This window comes from Anastrepha obliqua, chromosome 3, assembly GCF_027943255.1.
Source record: "Anastrepha obliqua isolate idAnaObli1 chromosome 3, idAnaObli1_1.0, whole genome shotgun sequence".
NCBI classification, from domain to species: domain Eukaryota; kingdom Metazoa; phylum Arthropoda; class Insecta; order Diptera; family Tephritidae; genus Anastrepha; species Anastrepha obliqua.
The window spans coordinates 62,109,175-62,131,380 of NC_072894.1; the positions used below are offsets into that span (position 1 = coordinate 62,109,175).

A 22,206-nucleotide genomic window follows, 5' to 3' on the forward strand; every position below is an offset into this window, starting at 1 on the left:
CATGAATCAAATAAAAGAAGAAGCACATCGATAACAAAATTTCTGTCAACAGATTTACAGGTTGATTAGTATATCTATTACATATTGCTCTATATATACGGCAGCGCCGAGCTAATGTATTTTGGTGTCTAGAGCCAAAAAAGAGCTCTTCGAAAATCTTAGTCTTCTGCCAGTTTTTGACTCATTAATCACAAATTTGCAAAGCTACGACCACATAGACATTAGATTGAGTTTTTAACTAAATTGAATGAGGTGAGCGTCGATCAAATCTCTATGGCATATACAATATTGCATCATATGAAAATCACCTTGATGAAACCGAATTGATTTGTGCATGTGAAAACGCAAAATATATACTTTTGTTAAGTTTTGATAGTTAATTTTCTCATGTCTCAATTTATTCCAGAACCTGCACAGATAGATACGGATTGCTAACACGGACAAATGCAGGAAATCCAGAGAGGATGTTGAGGAAACTTTAGAACACCTTCTGTGCGTTTCTCCGTCACTATTAAGAATGCCTTTAAAATGCCTGGGAGCTCCACTGTTTGAAAGCCTGGTGGACGTACCAAAAACGGATATCCTAACTCTGCTTAGATTCGTCAAAATCCTACATGATGTCTACTTTCAGTATTCATAGAGGTCGGTCTCCATCTGTTATCGCTAGGGACAAAAGCTTTATGCATGGCTATTGCCAACCAGGCTAACCTAACCTAACCTACACAGATAGATTGGAAACGATTCTACTGAATATTGGGATAATGCAAAGAATTTATAGACCCTTTTTTATTATCCTCTAACACGCACGGCAGTGATCGCATTTTCATAGATAGAATTTAGCATGTGCTGGGGTCAACCACCACTGCAGTATTACACGTAGATAACAAAATACGCGCTAGGATTTTATCGCTCTCTCTGCACTACATTACGTTTATCTTGTGACAGTCCATTTTTGTTCCTTTCCTTAAGAAAGTGAGGGAAAAATAAATTGACAAACAGTGTGAAGAAGCTCTCGACAACCAGTGCGATTGTCAAGGCGAATTCATTGAAGGTGGCTTCGCTAGACAAAAACAACATTTATATGCACTTTGGTTTTGCGCTTTGGTAGTTTAGCTAAAAAATTTTTCAAAGAACATATAAACAAACAAATAAAGCGACAACAAAGAAACAAGACACTTTGACATTTAAACCTACTGGTTTAAAACCAAAAAAAAAAGAAAAGCCATTTTCTGCGGATTCGCCTTGCATATTGTATTTGAACATTGAAGTCTTTTGTATTAAGAACGCCAAACAAAATTCCGTTTTTCTTATTCTCGTGCGTGTTTCTTTGAACATACCATCTTGATCAAAAAGTCCCTGGAACAAACGCCAGGTGACGCTCTAAGTCAACAGTGGCTTGGTGCTTTTTTTATAGGTTGCCGCATCGGTGATTAACATTCTCACTAAAATTTTATCGCTATTGCTTGACATTTGTAAAAGTTACGCCGTCTTGACTAATGTTACCTCTGCACACATTTTCGATTTTTTACTGATTTAAAAATGGATTTGAATTTGCAATAATGAGTTTGTTTTAAATTTTGCGATAAAAATGCGTTGCAGATTTAATAGTGCAAAAAGCTTTAGAAATGTTGGGAAACTGTTTCGGTAGTGAGACTCTAAGAAAATAGCCATTTACGAGTGACATGAACGAGGAGAGCAAGCGTAGTGGCAGGCCGTCGATATCAATGAAGTGAAGAATTCAAGATTCAATTCGACCCAATATTAATTAAACGCATCATTACTGGAGACAAGACGTGGGTTTATGAGTACGACACGCAAACCAGAAATCAGACGAGTGAGCAGAGAATTCCGAATGAACCAATACCAAAAGAACTCGAATTCAGTCAAAAAAGAAAATAATGCTCACAGTTTTTATGGATTACAACGGTACACCACCAATTTATGCTAGAATGTCAGACAGTTAACATGACTATTATTTGGGCGTTATGACACATTTACATGAAGCGGATTTTGCACCACGATAACGCACCGTCGTAAAGTGCCATCATTATACGTGAATTTTTGACAAAGAATGAAACGAATTCACCTGATAGATAGACCTCTTCGATTTTTTTCAGTTTGAATCAACAATACGGGGAAAGTGTTTTAAGCACGTAATGGAAAAATCGAAGGCGGCTTTCATAGCCTATACCGAAAGTAGAGTTAAAGAAATGCTTCAAGACCTGGATCAAACATTGACATAAGTGCGCTGCAGTAGATGGGGATTACTTTGAAGGCGATAATGTCAGTTTTGTGCAAGAAGCTTTTATTTTGAATTTTCTGAATATATTCCGATAACTTTTTGATCAAGGTGGTATGAATTTAAATTTTTATGTGATCACTGAAGTAGCAACTTCAAAGTTTTGTGGGGAAAGAGGATGTCATTCTAGGATCGGTGATTTTTTTTCCGTTTTTCTTTTTTATTTATTGATTTCATACATTTTTATTGAAATCGAACTCATTTTTATTTCAGAGACTGCTTTTTATACACAATGACTTTTCAGAAACAATCATAGCACAAAATCATATTTTTCGGGATGATATCACCAGCTGTACAAGGCGCATGTAAGTGGAAATAATTATTTTTGCGGTTATAGTTTTGCCTAGAAAAAGCTTTTTAAAAGTATTTCTAATAAAGAAAATGAAATGAAATGTTAATTTATAAAAATTATACTCTTTTATTTTGTATTCTCAATTGGTAATAGTTACTGGCCGCCTACATCAATTTAGCTTTCTCCCATCGGCCTTGTGAAAGACGTAGGAACTGTAGTTCCGAGGTGCATATATTTTTCTATCTGCTATTAACACTGTAATAGTGATAGCCTACTCCCTGAGCTGAGACTAGTGCTGTATACTAAGTGGTTGACGATTCGTCAGTCCGGGACCGGTTCCATAAACAACCCACAAAACAAAATAATACCTGCACATTACTACACTTATGTACGTATTAATACAACTGTGTACAAATGTATTTGAACTAAGCCGAAGGAGTTTTCGATGCTGTCACCGGCAGAATTTAAAATCGAAAATACACGTGACATTTAATAAAATTGGCAAAATTCGATATGTGCAAGCAAACTACATCAGATAAAGATAAGAAGATAGAGCTAGCAACTTTTTCACAGTACATTTTCCATCCCTCTGTTTTTGCCCAAACAACAAACAGGAAGAATATTGCGGTAGATACTGCAAATTTAGCCTGCAGCGAGCAGTGTACTTACTTGTCCATTTCGATTGTGGTTGGATTATATATCATGTTAAGCAGCGAAAGGATTAAGCGGCGATCCTTGTCATCAGTAACGCGCCCACCATAGTTGCATTCACCGGTGAGATAGACATGTCCACGAAACGGTATGCTTTTGCTTTGTGCTATGAACATCTTCAGCTGCATCAGCGAAATTCTATTGTTGGTAAAATGGCAGAAAAATGAACGAATAAGAAACGTAAGGTGGATAGAAATATAAAAATGAAACCATTTCAAAAAGCAAACATGAGAAGGATAAAGTGAAAACAAACCATATCTGTATAGGATTTGTGGTTGAATTGTTTGACATTGTGAAATTGCGAAATGTAGCAAAATTGGAATTTAGCTGTAGAATGAACAAATACAAAAATAAGCTTGTAATCAACTAAACGAGTTTTTTTGTTTCTCTGCGCACTCTTAAAACCCTCAAGCGCCAAAATTTGAATAAAGTGCCCACATAGATCGCTTAACATTTTTCCGTTGCCCAAACAATCATCCAAAGCAAGTAAGTCAAACTTCTATTTTGCTTTCACTTATACTTACGCTTCGTTCACTTGACTTATTGGCCTCACTTACTTCAAATCCGCTTCACTGAACTCGTATGGTATATTCCAACCAAGTGGCCCAAATTCACGTCGCTCCTGCACAACAGCATGGAAGAATACCAAGGCGAAGACGCCGCGCAGCCAACATTTACTTGCCATATCCGAATATAAAAATGCATTCGTAAAGAACTTATCGCGTACCAAAGGATCAGAATTGAACGACCTTAACATGTTCGCCTTAAGTCCTTTTGGTGGCTCATTTGTCATCTTCACCGAATTCTGCAGCACTGACACTGGGAATACATTGCTTGGATACGAGGTGCACCATAGCCTATAATCAGGGTGTGCTGACTCGGCCAATGTGGTATCATTGCAAATGCGCTCTAATTCGCCCATCCAACTGACAGCTACGTGACAGTTCTGTAAAACAACCCAATGGCCGTAACGATTCGCTTCCAAAATCATTTTCTCTGCTCGTGGACCTTGACCTTGACCCAACGAAATAGTTTTTGTTCTGAAAAATGAAATGTTGTACTTACTTATTCGTATGTAGATATCTAAAAGTAAATGGATGTTGGTGCTCTGCTTTCATTTCATCAGATAAATGTATGTTATTGTTGTAATTTCATACGCACCCATTTGCAAATTATTTTGTGGTATTAAGGGGAGAGATACCTGTAAACGGCCATATTTTCCCTGATTTTCATTAAAATTGTTTAAAATGAAGAAGTCAATATATTTTTCACATAGAAAGTAATATCATAAAAAAGATGTGTGCAAAATTTCAGAGAGATCGGTCAATAACTTTTCGAGTTATCGTGTAGGCTAATTCGAAAAACATAGTTTTGAGAAAAACGCGTCTAAAGTTTGAATACAACGTAACTACACCTCTCCCAGCGCTCGAACGTAAAGCATATAGCCGTCATGGTTGACGATCTATAATATAATATAAAATATGATACTTAAATTCACGTTCTAAAATTTTTTTGACATATTCTTAAAGGATTATATTAACATTTTATGAAAAAAAATTACAGGTATCTGTCCCCTTAAATTTGTGTACAATGAAGTAATCAAAGTATGAAGTACAATTTTCGTTTTCTAATTTCAGCGAGTTATTTAGCAGTGCCGTTATTGAAGACCTGAAAATACATAACTATGATTTATGGGTTTTCAATTAAAAAAAAAACAGATCTAACCAGAAAAGAATTCTACTTTTTTACTGTTTTTCATACCTCTTGCCGAAAAATATTGACGCTCTCTTGTCAAAAACTTGTTACTTTACTACTTTAAAAAACGTAACAAAAATTATCAAATAGGTACTCCATTTACAGCCGATATTATATTTACTTCTGCTCAAATATGAACGAGAGTTTATCAATAAAACGGTCCGCGGATGACATATGGCAAAAATAAATTTTTTGTTGGATGGTAGAACTGTTATAAGTTTACATGGCAAATTTCGGCATGATATGTTACATAGTTTGTTTTCTGTGCTACTGTAAACAAGTCAAGCTCGAGTGTGTTTTTCGAATTTAATGATGGAAATTCAAATTGAACAAAGAATTTGTTTGAAATTTTGTTATTCCAACAAAATTTCGGCTTCAGACGCCTTAAAAATGTTGCAGACAACCTATGGGGACTCTGCTCTATCGCGTGCACGTGTTTTCCAGTGGTACAAATCGTTCAAAGAGGGCCTTACATCGGTTGAAAACTTGCCTCATGAACGTCGTCCAGCAACATCAGTAAACGACGAAAACATCGGAAAAGTAAAGGAAATTGTGCTTAAAAATCGCACAAATCGGAAAATCGGTTTAAGCTGAATATTATTTAGACGTTTTAAAGCGTTTGCGCGAGAACATTCGTCTTAAAAGGAAGGAATTGTGGGACAACAAGTCATGGTTCTTGCATCACGATAATGCACCAGCTCACACATCACGTCTTGTTCGCGATTATTTGAACAAAAATAATGTTAATATCGTTCCGCAAGTACCGTATTCGCCTGATATGGCTCCATGTGACTTTTTCCTGTTTCTCAAGCTCAAGTTGCCGCTCCGTGGAAAACATTTTGAGAAAATTGAAGTCATAAAAGAGAATTCGAAGAAGGAACTGAAATCCATACCGAAATCGGCCTTCCAGAAATGCTATGATGATTGGAAAAAACGTTGGTATATGTTTATCGCCTCCAATGGTGATTACTTTGAAGGAGATAAAATAAAAATTGAACAATAATTAACCGTTTGTGTGTTATTAAATCAGTCTCGTTCATATTTAAGCAGAAGTTATACTTTTTCACAGGGATGTTATGACTTTGTTCACTTAACGGTTTTATGTAACATTATTTAGAAATCGAGATGGGTAAAAACTTCATATGTGCCTACAACAAAATGCTCAAAATGCTTAGGCCTGGAAGCCCATTGTGAGCTGTTAGGCTTAAGCTCCCCCTTTAATTCCCAATGTAGTCAAACCACTGTGTCTCTCTAATAAAGAATGAAATATTGTGGATGGTTACAGATTTAAGTCTGCCAGAAATCCGAAAAGTACGAAATTAGGCCGAAGTAAAGAGAAAAACAGTGGCAAAGAAAGTGTTCAACATTTTGCATCTCATCCCCGTTCCTGCAGCTGCGACAGGAATCATTAGAAAGAACTTGATTCCCATCCCATGTAATCCCATGAGGCAGTACACGATGATAATACCAAGTGTATTATGGGGATAGATACCTGTAATTTTTTTTCATAAAATGTTAATATAATCCTTCAAGAATATGTCAAACAAATTTTAGAACGTAAATTTAAGTATCATATTTTATATTATATTATAGATCGTCAACCGTGACGACTATATGCTTTACGTTCGAGCGCTGGGAGAGGTGTAGTTACGTTGTATTCAAACTTTAGACGCGTTTTTCTCAAAACTATGTTTTTCGAATTAGCCTACACGATAACTCGAAAAGTTATTGACCGATCTCTCTGAAATTTTGCACACATCTTTTTTATGATATTACTTTCTATGTGAATACAAGTTTTCGAAAATTTTTGGAAAAAATAATTTTATCGAAGCAAAAATAGTAGGAAAATCTGGCACAAAATTAATTTTTTGTTTTTGAAGCATTTTATTTTTTTTATTTATTTTTTCCGTGTTTGTTTAATTCATATAGAAATTATGACATTAATAAACAAAAAAAATTTTTGGTTTTTTATATTCAGGTTGAGAAGCCCCGCTACGACCTTCTTGGGAGAATTGAGTGTACATCCGCCATTTTAAATGATTAAAATAAAAAAGAATTATTTATATTATTTTAATGTATAAATAAACTGTATGCCAAGTTTGAAAAAAATATATTGACTTCTTCATTTTAAATAATTTTAATGAAAATCAGGGAAAATATGGCCATTTACAGATATCTGCCCCCTTAATGTAAGGCCTGTTTACATTGATAACGTGCCTGTTCTTTACCAGACCAGTTTAGTTACCTGACAAATGGACTTCCTGGTCCACCCACTGCGTGCTTGCCCGATGGAGACAAACCTGATCCATATCTTGCTAGAAGATATTGTTTGATTTAAGCACAGTTCCTATTCTAGTCTGCTCATCCGCGATGCAATTCCCAGTCTTGTGTCCGTGCCCAGGAACCCAGGTAACGTTAGTGGTGTATCGCTTAGACAGCTTATTTAGAACAGCTCTACAGCCGATTGGGCAATTTCGCTATTTTAATAAACTGTACTTGTCAATGCAATTTCACATAATTTATATCATTGCTTGCAAATGGGAACAATTAAGGAAGGCTTAATTCAGTCCGAACCGGGCTTTATAAACCCTCGTACATTTTGGTAAAATTTATTTTGGGCTGACTGCTATTTTTTGGAATTAAACAAACTCATAGACAATGACAGTTATAGCTTATAGAATCAGGGACGGACAGAAATTTAGTCTTATCACAATGGGTTTTATCCGATCTCGATAACATGTATGTGAGATTTAACTCTTAAACAAAACGAGGAGATACGAGAGATGTTCGAAATGCCGGACGTAGTAAAATGGAGCCGCAAGAGAAGCATAGAATGAAACCAGCATGTAAAGTGAATGGGAGGCGATCGTTTGGTAAAGATTGTGATGAAAGGTCAACGTAAAACACCACATCTTCCAGGAAAGCCACCAAAGCGTTGGAACGAGTGTTGGACGTCTGAATCCCCGATGGAATGACGAAATAATTATATTTTTGTTTTAAAAAACAATGACGTATTGAAATTTTTTTGTTTAAAAAACAGGATCTACTCCTACAATAAAGATGAAGAAGTAGAAGAAGATTTAACTGAGGTGGAGAGTAATACACGGATCAAGCTCAGCGTGGTACAGCTCATTTTTCAGTCGTTTACTTGCTTCGAATTTATTTCTGTGGGTTTATGATTCGTGTCAAATTTGAGTAATTTTGCTTTATTTTTTACAGAGCATCATTTTTTTAAATGACTGTTATTTCGCTCATTTTCAATACCAGCCTACATTAAGAAAAAGTGATACGTGTATCGAATTCTCATGCGCACCTAAATCGACTGCATTAGCCATCTTAAGCATTTTGGTACTACTTATACATCCATATGTACATATAAGTATCGATATCTATCCCGATTACTTTATGCTGCTACATACAACCGTTATATTACGATACTCTTGATCAAAAGTGCGCGGGTACAAAAGTAGTTTAATAAGAATTTGAAACGCATTCATATACTCCTATACTCATTATAACCTTACATTGATTGCACGTTTTGCTGTTGACAATCATGACAAGCAATTAAAAATTGAGTGCATTATTCAGTATTAGTGGAACGTCAAGATGAGAAGTTGACGATTAAACAGAGAAAAAAGGTTTAATCACTACACGTAAACGAACTTGGATTTAATTACAACTTCATAAACTTTTTTTTACTTGAAAAACGAAAAATGACAAATACTTAGTTGTACTATATGTCTGCATTGCCATTGTAGATTGTGGAAATGGAGCAGCAGTAAAAAGGAACATCAATAATACGCCGAAGGGGAGTTGTTGATGAACGCGTACTTATTACTGCTCGCATGAGTAGAGTAAAAAATAGCTAACAACTCGTTGGATATTGGACAGAAAAGCTGGTTTCCGGTTGCTAGCACTAAGTTTTCTATAGTAATTTGAGGACAAGCACAGGAACGCCTAAACCTCCATTGCGATTACATATGTACATATGCATCTATGTACGTTGAAGTTTCTTAGCACTCACAATTTTGTAGTAGCTATAAGTGTGAATGTGTACTGTTGACAACAACCGACCGGGTTTTTTAACCCTTGTGAGGACACACAGTTTTATGTAATGTTGAATATCCTTCATATGTAATTAGTATGAACTTACTCGCGCACCTGTTTTTGTAGGTCGTTACTTGCGGGATTTTTTATGCACCTCGAGCTAAAATGTGCATTGATTTCCCTATGCACCTACGCAGAATTCTTAAGCATTCTTCCACCTTAATGACGCAAATGAAGCAAATAATCTGCAAGCATAAACTGTTAAAACGGTTAAGTACACTTCGCTATTTCCGCAAGTGAGATCTATACTCTATTAGGAAAAAAACGATGGCATTGTTTTTAGGAAGTGCGATGAAATTTACAACCCGTGAGAGTAATCGTGATTTAAACACAGAAACTCAAAATTGTCTACAAAAACAAAAACGGCTCTTTTAGGACAAACTATTTGTATAATCCAGTTTTATACCTCATATGGTCTGGCCAGGCTTCAGTGTATTTTCATATACTTGTCAACCATATTTTTGACTCTTAAACAATTCTTTTTTTATTTCGAGTGCCACCAAATTTTTCCGCCAATATACGAACTATGAAAATTTTACAAGTTGGTTCATGATCAAACGATATTTTTCGGTTATTATGTTGACAGCCACCAAAGCATACTAGGTTGTTCAATAAGTTTTGGGTTCGATAAGAGAGGGCTTTGCTACTAGCCACAATTTTTTTAATGTTATGTGGGTACACTATTCCTATGAACGCATGTGAACTTTAAGATGAATCTTTCAATTCATTCCTTTTTTTCTAGAATGGAAAAAATCAAGTATCGTGCAGTGATTTATTTTTGGAAGTTTTAAAGGCAAAGAAAATTTATTAACGAATGTTAAAAATGTATAAAGACTTTTCGCCGTCAATTTGTGCAGTAGAAAGATGGGTTGCTGAAGTTAAACGTGGTTGTACAAGCCTTGAAGACGATCCACGCCAAAGACGTCCAAAGCCAGCAATAACACCAAAATTCCTAGAAAAATTACAGAATATCGTATAGGAAAATCGTCCAGTGACGGAAAGAGCTGTAAAAGAAGCCCTAAGCATCTTATTTGGCAGTACAAGCAATATTTTGACTGAAGTATTGGGTTTCGAAAATCTCTGGCGCAATGAAAACAACATTCAAGAGAACAAAGACACATTCGAATGCGACTTTCTCAGCAATATTTAGAGCTTTTTCGAATGGATAAATTCGATTTTGTGAGTCGACTCATTACTACGGATGAGATTTGAATGTATCACCATGATCCTGAATCAAAACAGGAGACTAAAGAGTGGTGTGAACCTGGTTCTTCGACTCCAAAACGAGTTCGTGCCAAGAAATCCACAAAAAAGGTGTTAGCATCAGTTTTTTGGGATGCGAAAGGAAATTTTGTTTGGATTGGATTTAGGGATTGCTTGTAAACTGGTACAACAATAAAATCTGAATATTGTTTAACTCTTAGACCAACTGAAGGAAAAAGTTTGTGAAAAATACTCAGTTTGCAAAAGAAAAAAAATTATTTTGCATGAAAACAATGCAACTTGTCACAAGAGAACAATGACTAAAAACCATGAATTAAATTTCGAATTGTTGAAGCATTCACCGTACTCACCAAATTTAGCCCCTAGCGGCTTTCATCTGTTTCCTAGCAAAATTCATGCGTGGAAAGCGTTTTTCATAAAATGATGAGGTTTAGCTTCTTTTTGCAGCCTTTCCAGATTCTCACTTCCGGGATGGAATTTAAATGTTCAGGGAGACTATACTGAATAATAAAGTGCATTTCAAACTATAGAATTGTGTTTTTCTCATCGGATCTCAAAACTTATTGAACAACCTAGTATATGTTTGCATGTAAGCAAGTACCCAGCGAGTTTCTTGATATTTATTTTATTACATTTTTATTATTATTGCATATACATACGTATCTACTAGTAACTGCGAGTAAGTTTTGTGTTGCTTAACCGCTTGATTTTAACTTTGTTTCTTCGTATTTCGATACTATGGTCTGGTTCGTTGTTTGGTTGTGTGTAATGCGGTGCGCCCACAAGAGTTAATTAACTTACTTGTCATACATGTTACGCTGTCTGGCATACATGAATAGACTGGCCATTGGATCAGAGCCAGGCGAGAGCAGGAATACCAATGGGATTCTTGGCGAACTGTCAGCAAATGAAGCGTTTAAATCGAAGAGTGGTGGCTCCACAAATGATTGGTCCATGTTGTTCGTAATGAATGTCTGTAAAATGGATTTTTTGATGATAGAAGAAATGCTAAGAGTAGGAACAATTTTAAAATAAAAATTAAACTTTTTGAAAACATATACATGCTTTTATATGTGTACAGTTGGCACGTATTTGCAAGTATGCATATGAATGGAAATAAGTTTGGCTAGTGTCATATGTACACCCCTCGACAAATTGATAGCGCATCAACATTTTGACCAGTTAGGACTATTTTTTTTTTGTTTCCTTTTTTGTTATTTGAATTTTCCTTATTTTTGTCCAAAATCCTCTGCGTCATTGAGTTTTCAAGAGTGTTGTTTCCACTCTCGTAGAAATTCATTGTGTCTAGGAAGTCAAAAAAGGCATAAATTCCATTCCTAAAATATCTTCAATGTTGCTGATGAATTGTTTGCCGAAAGCCAGGACGATTGCAAAGATAGTGAAATCAGCTTGCTTCACCCCTACTTCTCCACAACTATGACATACCTACATATATTGTTGTGTATGTTTAACCAGGCGGCCGCCGTAGCCGAATGGGTTGGTGCGTGATCACCATTCAGAATTCACTGAGAGGTCGTTGGTTCGAATCTCGGTGAAAGCAAAATTAATAAAAAAAAAACATTTTTCTAATAGCGGTCGCCCCTCGGCAGGCAATGGCAAACCTCCGAGTGTATTTCTGCCATGAAAAAGCTCCTCATAAAAATATCTGCCGTTCGGAGTCGGCTTGAAACTGTAGGTCCCTCCATTTGTGGAACAACACCAAGACGAACACCGCAAATAGAAGGAGGAGCTCGGCCAAACACCTAACAGAAGTGTACGCGCCAATTATTTATTTTATTTTTTTTCTGTTTAACCAGCGTCGCGTGCTTCCCCAGCTTCCACAACCTTGTAAGAACAGCGGTTTGCTTTGAACTGCCGGGTCGATGCGTTATAGTCATATCATATCTTCCTAGACATCAAACAGGTTGGCAGGTCCCCCCATCGTCCACTTTTTTTTCTTTTTTTTTTCAGAGGAGATTAAAATCGACAATGTCAGAAACATCATCAAAGGTGCCGCTACACCTTGTTTATGCCTTTCAGACACACCAGGTACCTGCGTCCAGGCTCCTCTCTTAATTGCATATTGGAGTTATATGCTATCGATTTCTTTGTGACGAATGGGGCATCGGAAAGCAGCAATATCGACTCGTCGTCTGTTTGGCTTCATCTTGGGACTTTACCTAACGCGTTCGTGCTTGTTGCCTATTCGTGAATACAGTCATCCCCACAGGAGATCTGTTTAAAAATGTCCTCTTTGTATGACGTCTCTGTTGGGAGTTGTAGATCGGTCGCATTCGCTTTGCTTCTGCTTTACGTCCCAATCTATTATAAGTTTCGGAGTTCTATTACTATCCTTGCTGCAAATTTTTTTTACTGCTTCCCATTTCTCTTTCGAGTTCAACATTTGTGTTACACAGTTATCTGGTGGGGCGACGACGCCGAGGCCATTTATGAGCTCGAAGCGCTCTTCATATAGTCTGAAACACGAAATGATAGAACAAGTTATTTCTAATAGTTGTCGACCCTCGGTAGGCATTGGCAAGCCTTCAAGTTTATTTCTGCCATGAAAAAGCTTCTCATAAAGCAAAACCTGCCGTTCGGAGTAGGCTTAAAACTGAAGGCCTTTTCACTTATGGAAAACATCAAGTCGCACAACACAAATATGAGGATGAGCCCGATCAGACACCCAATAAAGGCTGTAAGAACCAATTATATATATATATATATATATGACCCTATCCGGGAAAACGATCCGTGAAGCCTATCTTGGCTCCAGCTTGCATGATGTCAAGCAATTGAAATAAAAACCACAACCCAAGTTCAAAATGGGTCCGGCAATCGAAGTGTAACCAATTAAAAAGACCATAAATTTAGTTTGGAAAATTACTTTTATTCAATTCTAAGTAAAAAATGTGTAAAAATAATACAAAATTAAGAATCAACTGACTTTTGCTCGATATAACCACCTTTTGCCTTGTGTACGGCCTAGAGACGGTCCAAAAATGAATCGCAAGCTGCCCAAATGTGACTCCCAGGTATTTTGACCCACTCGCGAACAATGGCTTTTTTCAGCGCCTCGAGACTGATGACTCTTTTAGTTCGGACCTTGCTCTCAAAAATGGCCCAAAGAGAACAATCCATCGGATTTGTGTCTGGTAAATTTGAGAGCCAATGTGTGGACGCTATGAAGTTCGGAACGTTGTTGTTTAGCCATTCTTGGTTCACTCGAGCTTTGTGAGATGGTGGCGAATTCCGTTGAAACGTCCACAGACTACCACCAAAATGTTTGTCTGCCCATGGCTTCAGACTTTCAGAAGACATCTTAAAAACTTATCGGATTTATTTTGATGCCAGACTCGATGAAATCGATTGCAGAGCTCTCATCTGCGGTTTCATCGGCCCATCGGCCCTGGCGGGTTTTGCCTCCTGGTGGCCAATCGATAACTCGAATTCTCATATAAATGGTCTGTCAAATAAATCCTATCGCTTTGGGAGTTTACGAATTGCTCAATTTGAAAATTTTCTCGTCGAAAAATACAAAAACACGAAAATTAAGCTCTTTCGGCCAAGCGAAGCAGCTCATTCGCTCTCATTCGCTCTCATTCGCTGGAGAGAGTCTCAGATTATGCACCTTTTGAATCTCGTAATGATTGGCTTTGAGATCATTTGGTTACACTTCGAGTGCCGGACCCTGTGTGCAAAGAATTTTATATAAGAAAAATTCCACAAAACTTCTCATACTAAATCCATGGCTTCTAATTAGAATTTTTAGAAAAAATTCTGATAGGCAGTTTTTATAGCTTTTTTAGCTTACGTAAATTAAAACCCCGCTGATTTCAAAGCAAATGCACCAATTATTTTTTATATGAAGAAAATGCTCAAAGCCAGCAAGGAAAAAACTTAAACTCCATCTCATCATACTAAAATGTTGCAAGCTATAAAACTGCATACAAATATCTTTCTACAAATTCTAATTAAAAACCATGAAATTATGATGCAGAAGTAGTGACTTTTCTAATTTGTATATAAAATTTTAAATATGGATTTATATGGTTTTGTTAGACAATGAGCTGCACTTTTATCAAAAAATAAATGAAAATTAAAAAATAGCAAAGAAAAATTATCAAAACTGGTCAAAATCTTTTTGTGCCATAGTTTGCCGCAGGGTGTACGTATTGTTTGTCGCATCCTATGGACTCCCACTCTTCTAATGTGTAACAGTAACATACATACAATGACGGAAAGCCTTGACAGTCATTTGGCTATAAAATGTGCTAGCTCTAGTTAGGTTGCCAAGTCGAATTCATGTTGCTAACTACATCCGCCATTAGGCAATTCTATTCAGACCAGATCACATTCGCACATCACGTACATATGTAGTACAAAATATGTATGTATGTATGCAGAAACTGGCATCATTTGGTCATGTAACAGGGTTTTGTTCAATTGTTGCTGCTCATTTTGGGTAGGAGTATTGACGTCAAACAGGCAAATAGTGCGCGGTTGTTGTTCGACATTTCACAATTTCGCAATTTCGCAGTTGACAGTTAGCGTTAATGTTATTTTGGTTAAGTAGTGCTTGGCAAGCAAGAAAGTTGGGTATGCAAACATATATGCAAACATATAAAATAGTACAAAAAAGGGACTCTCAATGGAAATACTTGAAATTTTGTAGCGTCAATAAACTCTACTACTATCAAAATGAGAGCTAAGTTAGAGTCAGGGCTTGTGCCAATTTTCGAATCAATCGAATGGCAATCGCCTGCACGAGGAACAACTATCTCAAATGTGAGCATACATAGTACATCTAAGTGAAATCATTGAATTCAGAAATGATGGTTTCGTTGTCATGACGTTGTAACTCACATCTCAAAAACTGTATGTATGGTTCTGACAAAAGATTGCCAAAACTCCGTAAATTACTAGTCTATGGGAATAAGTGGCAGATGATTTATACTTCAAAACGTTATGAAATCAATATACCATTGACGTGTTCAATTTACATGCAGATTAAGTGAAAACATCGTCCGCAGGATGGGAATAAACTCGAAATTATCGAAGACGGGGAGCCATCGATTAGCAAACACAAAACATTTACAAATTTATATATGTATCGGGGGTTCTTTTTTAGCTGCATGAGAACTATCAATATCGATAACAATGGTTTGACAGCTGAAAATGGCAACCTGTTCAGTAAGATTTTCCATTAATTAATAGTTAAACGCTAGAATACCTTTTCCAAATTGAGGAAATTTATTTAAAATATATATATATATATATATATTCTGTCAAAAAAGTGCCGGGAAGTGTTCAATAAAACGTGAAATATTAGGTGTGCTCGGCTCGGTCGCATCAATTGCAGTCGATACCGATCCCCTTCCTTTTTTTCCGCTGGAGCAGTTGTTCACAGGTGAAAAAACGACATTCAACATTCCTTGATTTTAACTCATAAGGAACCGAAGTCCCCTGTGTCTGAATCATTGGCGGGTAACCCTTCCTTATTGAGCAATGCATCCAATTCAACGTCTTCGAAGGTTTTTGGCCTTCCTTCACGCGGACGGTCGTCAACATTAAAATCGCCGTCTTTGAAGCGAAGGAACCAATCTCGGCACGTTGTTTCACTTCAAGCAACATCTTTATAAACTTTTTGTAGCCCTCGATGCGCTTCAGCCGCCGGTTTTTTTCGAATAAAAGAGGAGAATCAACACTTCCCGCAAATGACGATTATTCGGAACAAAGTCAGACTTTTTCACAAAGCCAACAGTATATGATACCAAAACAAAATCATTAATGTGTCGAAGCAGTTTGTTTACCATATGTCTAAGCTTGGTTTATGACATTTAGGTTATGTTACAATCGACTAACACATACCGCTGGCGGCTCTATTGACAAACAGCTGGAACTTAGTTGCGCATCTAAATAGGCCTTCAAAATAGGCTCCATTCGAAGTAAACAACAAATGCCACCTTTTCAACATCTTCTTAGATCTTCTTCAGCTCCTTAAGCAAATCCTCCTTAATCACCTCTGTCGACTCAAAGCGGCGTCCGCGGAGTGGAAATTTTAGTTTTGTGAAAAGGAAAAAGTCACATAGGGCTAAATCCGGTTTTTGGTAAAAAAAAATGTTCACAATATGAGCCTTGTGAGACGGTGCGTTATCATGGTGCAAAATCCATGAGTTTTCTTTGCACAAATTGGGCCGTTTCCTACGCACTCCTACACTCTCTCTCAAATGTCGCATAACTTCCAAGCAATATTCATTATTTACCGTAGAACCATTTGGAACAAATTCCGAGTGCACAACACCATGAAAATCAAAGAAAACGAGTAGCATGACTTTCACTTTTGACCGCCTGTTATGATACGCTGGATAAATTCACTTGCTCAAGCATGTCTTCAGCCACCTTCTTCCGATGAATTTTTTCAAAAAAATTTATATCTCTTGGATTGAGTCGAGCAGCCACGCGTCTCATGCCCAATTGATGGTGTAAAATGTTTCGAATTGATTCGTAAGACACGCTAAGATTCCTTAAACTTAAATGATGGTTTTCCGACACCAGTTCCTTGACTTTGTCGACGTTGTCATCCCTTGGAGACGTTGATGGGTGACCAGATCCGAGCATATCTTCCACGACTTCTCGGCCCTCTGCAAAAGCCTTGTACCACTCGTAGACCCATGTTTTTTCATTTTCATTCATGAAAATCGCAGAGCACTCCTGCGGCTTACTGATATAATTCAATGCCAAAAACCAGCTAATTGACAGATCACGCTCAAACTCTGCGATACTATAGAGGACAGTTGTACCAACATTCTGGCAAAATTTAGACTTATGTATGTGTAACGGCGCTTTTTAAGCGAACAATTCACGATATTTTTTAGTTTACGTTCATAGAGCATTGGCGTGACCATCGATCCCTATTTGTTTGGAAAGGAGGAAGGAGCTGTCGTTACGCTGAATGGCGTGCGCTATTGAGCCATGCTGGCTGAATTTTTGTTTCCAAAAATTAATCAGCTGAACATCGACCATTTGGGTACAACAAGACAGCGCAACTTGCCATGCAGCTCGCTTAACAATTCATTTAATGCAATATTCAAGTCACCCTTGACGCTATACGGTCAGATTTATTAGAAAATTTGTTCAAAAATTGGACTCGGCGAACATATGTATTATTGGTCGTGCTCCTCCTTATATTTGTGGCGTGCGTCTTGATGTTGTTCCGCAAATGGAGGTACCTACAATATTAAGCTGACTGCGAACGGCAAATATTTTTTACGAGGAACTTTTTCATGGCTGAAATACAAATACAGAAAATGAGGTTTGCTATTGCCTGCCAAAGGGTGACCGCCATTAGAAAAAACGTTTTCTTTCATTTTGCTGTTTAATATACGAAGATTCAAGCCTACGCTCTTCCGAATGGTAGTCACACACCAACTCACTCGCCTACGGCGGCCATCCGTCATCATAAAATGAATGTCATGTCATTGTCTATCAGACTTTAATTAAAAACAAAAATCATTCCAACAATATTTCTATTTTGTATTATCATTTTAAACTCTCAAGTTCTTAAAAAAACATTCGATACATGTTCTAGTGCTTAATTGGTTAATTTCTGGAGACGATAGACATTATTATATAACTGAGGGACGCAGTTTTCTAAGCTAATGCAAGTTTTTGGATATTCTCTTCCAAGATTATGTGTGGTTCGCACCCCTTTCGACGTAAGAGGAACCCTTAATTCTGCCTTTGTACGATTGTGGTTAGAAACATTAATATGTATGAGTATTCCTTGTAAACCTATGGTGTGTGCCTTTGTATTAAATTTCCCCTCCGAATGGCTGAATACTCGTGGATTGTGAAAAGCTTTTTATTCTCTATGTAATTGTTATAGGAATCTCAGTATTGTACTCGTATGTGTAATATTGCCCTTATAAACGTGATTTCAAGCAGGCAGAAATCTGTGCACATGTTAACACTGTTTTATTAATAGCAATAACTTTCGCATAGCTAGGTTTTCTCCTCTGTACTTTGTCGTTTGATTATGCTCCTACTTGTTAGTTTTCTTTCTAAAAGGTCACATTGGTTGGCGTTTGTTTTACTTATAACACTGATATATTGAACAAATGTAAATGTGTATAAAGAGTGTTTTTTTATGTCTATAACTTTTTTAAATTTTTTTTTATAAAATCTTACATAAAAAAAGGTGAAACTAACGCAGTTCGGAGGCCTTCGCACGGATTTTCGATAGCGATATACCTATGCAAAATCAGTCACTTCCAAGTCGGCTACAGTTTTGACAATTCAGTTCACTATACTCGGCTTTCGGGTACTATGCTACTATGCCGCAAAAGCCATGGGTTCTGAGGATATGAGCGGCATCTGGGATAAGTTTATCGACTTAACGTCGTTCTCAACAACTCTGCCTCTGGGCGTCCTCTATGTGGACAAAAGCTCTTAGTCTACTCTCGTATAACATTTGTCTGGATCCGGAAAAAGTTAGTGTTTTTCAAATCTTCATATGGACTTGAAGGTACTCTCTGTGATAAGCAGTATAGATAAATGATTCATTATCTTTTGGTGGGGTGTAAATAACTATTGTTGAAGGAGTTAAATGTTGTCAGAAAGAAACCTTCGGATGGACTAGCCAATTAGCCGCCTAGCTTAGAGAATTTCACTTTCGTGTATGGGGTTCGGTAAGTAACTGGTATTTAGTGATGAGCCATAACTTCGAAGTTAACATAAAGTTAGTTTTGTTAAAAATAGTCCCAGTCCAGTTCGGAACGACCAGATACCGACATAGTTTCAACAAAACAAATCAGTAAGAAAGCATGCCTACTGTATTAATTTTTTATTTCTATCCCCCTAAAAAATACCCCGTTATAAATGTAATACTTACCCTTACGGCGGGTACAACTTTGTCTGGTCGCAAACATTTCAATATAATTAAGTATATCATTTCTTCTACGGTATCGTAAGGTTTCGGTAGCGGATGCTCCTCGGGCGATGATAAGTCATAATATTTCTTCCACAGATGAACGTCCTTTGTGAATTGTTTATAGAAGTCTTTGAGGCTGATTTGTAATGTTAATAAGAAAGTGAAGAGTAGAAAACAAGTAAATATTATTATTATTATTTATTGTAAGAGAATAATACAATTATGCCTTAATATGAGCTGAGCTTGAACGTCTGATGTCATTAGCTTAAGCAAGTGAATAGGTCCTGTTAAACATAGGCTTTAAGAATGCGTTGTGGAGTGTGATCAAGCATTCTGAATTTTATAAAATATTTTGTTTTGTTCAATTTTCTGTACTTATCGAAAATAAATAATTAGATAGATGCGACTCTTACATAATTAAAAGTAAAAAATTTTGGTAGAGTTACTTTGGCACATCCGGATTTAAGGTCAACAAAAGTCGTTTGCTACAAAAATATTTATGAAATAAAAAATAATCTAATGTGATGCTGAGCACATACATAAAATATCACTCCAATTAAAGATCAGATGAATGTTTTGTAGGCAAAATAAAATCGTTTTTTTTTTAATTTCGGTAGTATCCTAACCCCTTAAGCAAATACAGACTATGCAATTTGTCCAAATTTATCTAATTGTACTTTCTTCTCATAGATAACCTCTTCTCATATTTCCATAGCCCACTTTATAGTCTATTCAAGTTGAATATTGAAATATATTATGTGTTCCCTAATTCCATGTAAAAAAAAGCTGGAAACATTTGTGTGAAATATTTTATCTCTTTAACTTCTTAATAAGTGGGTATTTTTTTCTCTTGCGAAACTTGCCCTTAAACACATTTTCAGTTTTGACTTATTTCTATGTTTAAGTTGAATTTTGGTCATTGGTGCGTTAAGAGACTTAAGTAGAGCTTTACGACTAATATTTTTGTAGTGTATTTTAAATCAAATGTCAATTAAAAGTTATTACTCTATCTTTTGCCCATTTTTTTTTAAATATGCATACTGAATTTTTTATGGTGAAATAAAACGGAAGTAAAGACATTTCGCCGAATCCCAATGGATTTTAATAATTTATTACTCGTTGAAAACAGACATGAAAAGAGTTTATTTGTATGTAATCTTATATTTATGTACACAGGCCAACAAAAAGTGCAACACTATTTAAAATTAATATAAATATGTATACTACGAGTATATAAATTATACAAAATTTCAAATTCCTTCCACATTTAGTCTTCTTGCTCGGACATTCCTTACGATATGCGGTATTAACATTTTATACAAAATTGTAAGCAACGAAATGGAAATGTAAATAAACAAATATATGCTTCAACTTAGGAAAATCTGACTTTTCGACCCTGAATGCAAGTTTAAGCGCAAATGCAATTTTTTTGTAGGTCTGGAAAAAGGAAATTAAAAAAAATTTTCGTCACAGAGTGTAAAATTATAGACAAAAATATGGTGCATTAGTGTTTTTTTATCTAATACTTTTTTTTATATATTTTAATTTTAATTTTAATATTAATTCTAATTTCAATTTAATATGGTACATAATTATTTAATTTAAAAAATAATATAACTCCTATAAATTTTTTTTTTTCTTAAAAGTAGAGAAAATTGTTGTTTTTCTTTCAAAGACCTGGTCGATTCAAACAAGAAGAGCTCGTTTATTTATTTCCATAATATTTAAGTAGAGTATCCCAATACTAATTTGTCTTATGCCAACTTACTCCAAATTGTTAGTTAGTTTTAAATATTTTGTGACTAGTTGCAAAGTAAACTTAATAAGAAACGAATGAAAAAATAAAAATTTAAATAACAAATAATAGAGTGAGAGCCCGCGACGCCCAGACCTTCGTTAAATTATAAAAGTTGGAAATTTTTCTATATACGTCTCCTATACAGGTATAAGCAAACCCAGATTATTAAACCTGGGTCGCGGTGGCTTTGGCAGGTAACAGGTAGTAAAGGTGAGTAAAATTGAGTCTCGAATTTGTAATAGTATAAAGCTTAGTTTTTATACATTTCAACTTACAATCATATCAGAAACTGCCTCGTCCATTGGCGGACACTTAGGGCGGTAACAACCCCTCCCCAGACACCCTAACATTCTAATTATTTATAAATCTACTTTCGTCATAGTATAAAATCTAATTTTTATATATGTTATTCAGAGATCTATAAAAATAATGTTTTCACAATCCCCAGACAGTTTCGATGGTTCCCCTATCTTCCCAGACATAATGAAGTCCACTCCAGGCGTGAGCGCGATGAATATACATATATGTACGTTGGTGCGAGTGAAATAGCGCGATTGGCCTACGGCGATCTTTTTCTGCGCATCAGCTGTCTTATACTCTGTATAATACTCCGTATTGTATATTATGTAGTGTGAACTGTTATACGTACAGCAAGCGTTTAATAATTTATTTGCAAAATTTATTATAAAATAAGTGGTCTAGTTGTGATAAAGTGTTGTCATGGAAACGGAGGAACCGGAAAAAAACAAATTAAGTTGTTTTATTTGTAAGAAAAGTGAGGGGAAATTAATATTGCTTTCTGAAGAGACATTAAAGAAGTGCCGAACTGTTTTGAAAGTCAGAAAAAAACACAACCTTAAATATGCGAATGTTATTTTGCCTGATGAATATACAGATGGAGGTTATCACCGGGAATGCCATAAAACATTCACAGGCGTTAATAAACAGTACTACAATTCGGAGCCTGCAGATTTAAAAAAGAAAAAAAGAGTAAACAAAGAGTCGATTAGTGTAGACAATTTATCTCCAGATACACCGATAGTACCTGAGTTCACTACCGAACTCGCAACAAAATCTCCAACATCATC

At 36.1% G+C, this 22,206-nt stretch overlaps 1 protein-coding gene across 1 annotated transcript in view; it reads right to left on the reverse strand.

Annotated features, from left to right (window-relative positions):
* Positions 1 to 22,206, reverse strand: part of LOC129240368 (dynein axonemal heavy chain 3-like) — a 321,108-nt gene that overhangs the window by 11,980 nt on the left and 286,922 nt on the right. Inside the window, exons 57-60 of the mRNA XM_054876125.1 lie at positions 19,282 to 19,456; positions 11,190 to 11,362; positions 3,860 to 4,342; positions 3,261 to 3,440 (exon numbers count right to left, since the gene is read on the reverse strand). Of these exons, the coding sequence (XP_054732100.1) occupies positions 3,261 to 3,440; positions 3,860 to 4,342; positions 11,190 to 11,362; positions 19,282 to 19,456 (1,011 nt within the window). The remainder of the gene's footprint in view (positions 1 to 3,260; positions 3,441 to 3,859; positions 4,343 to 11,189; positions 11,363 to 19,281; positions 19,457 to 22,206) is intronic.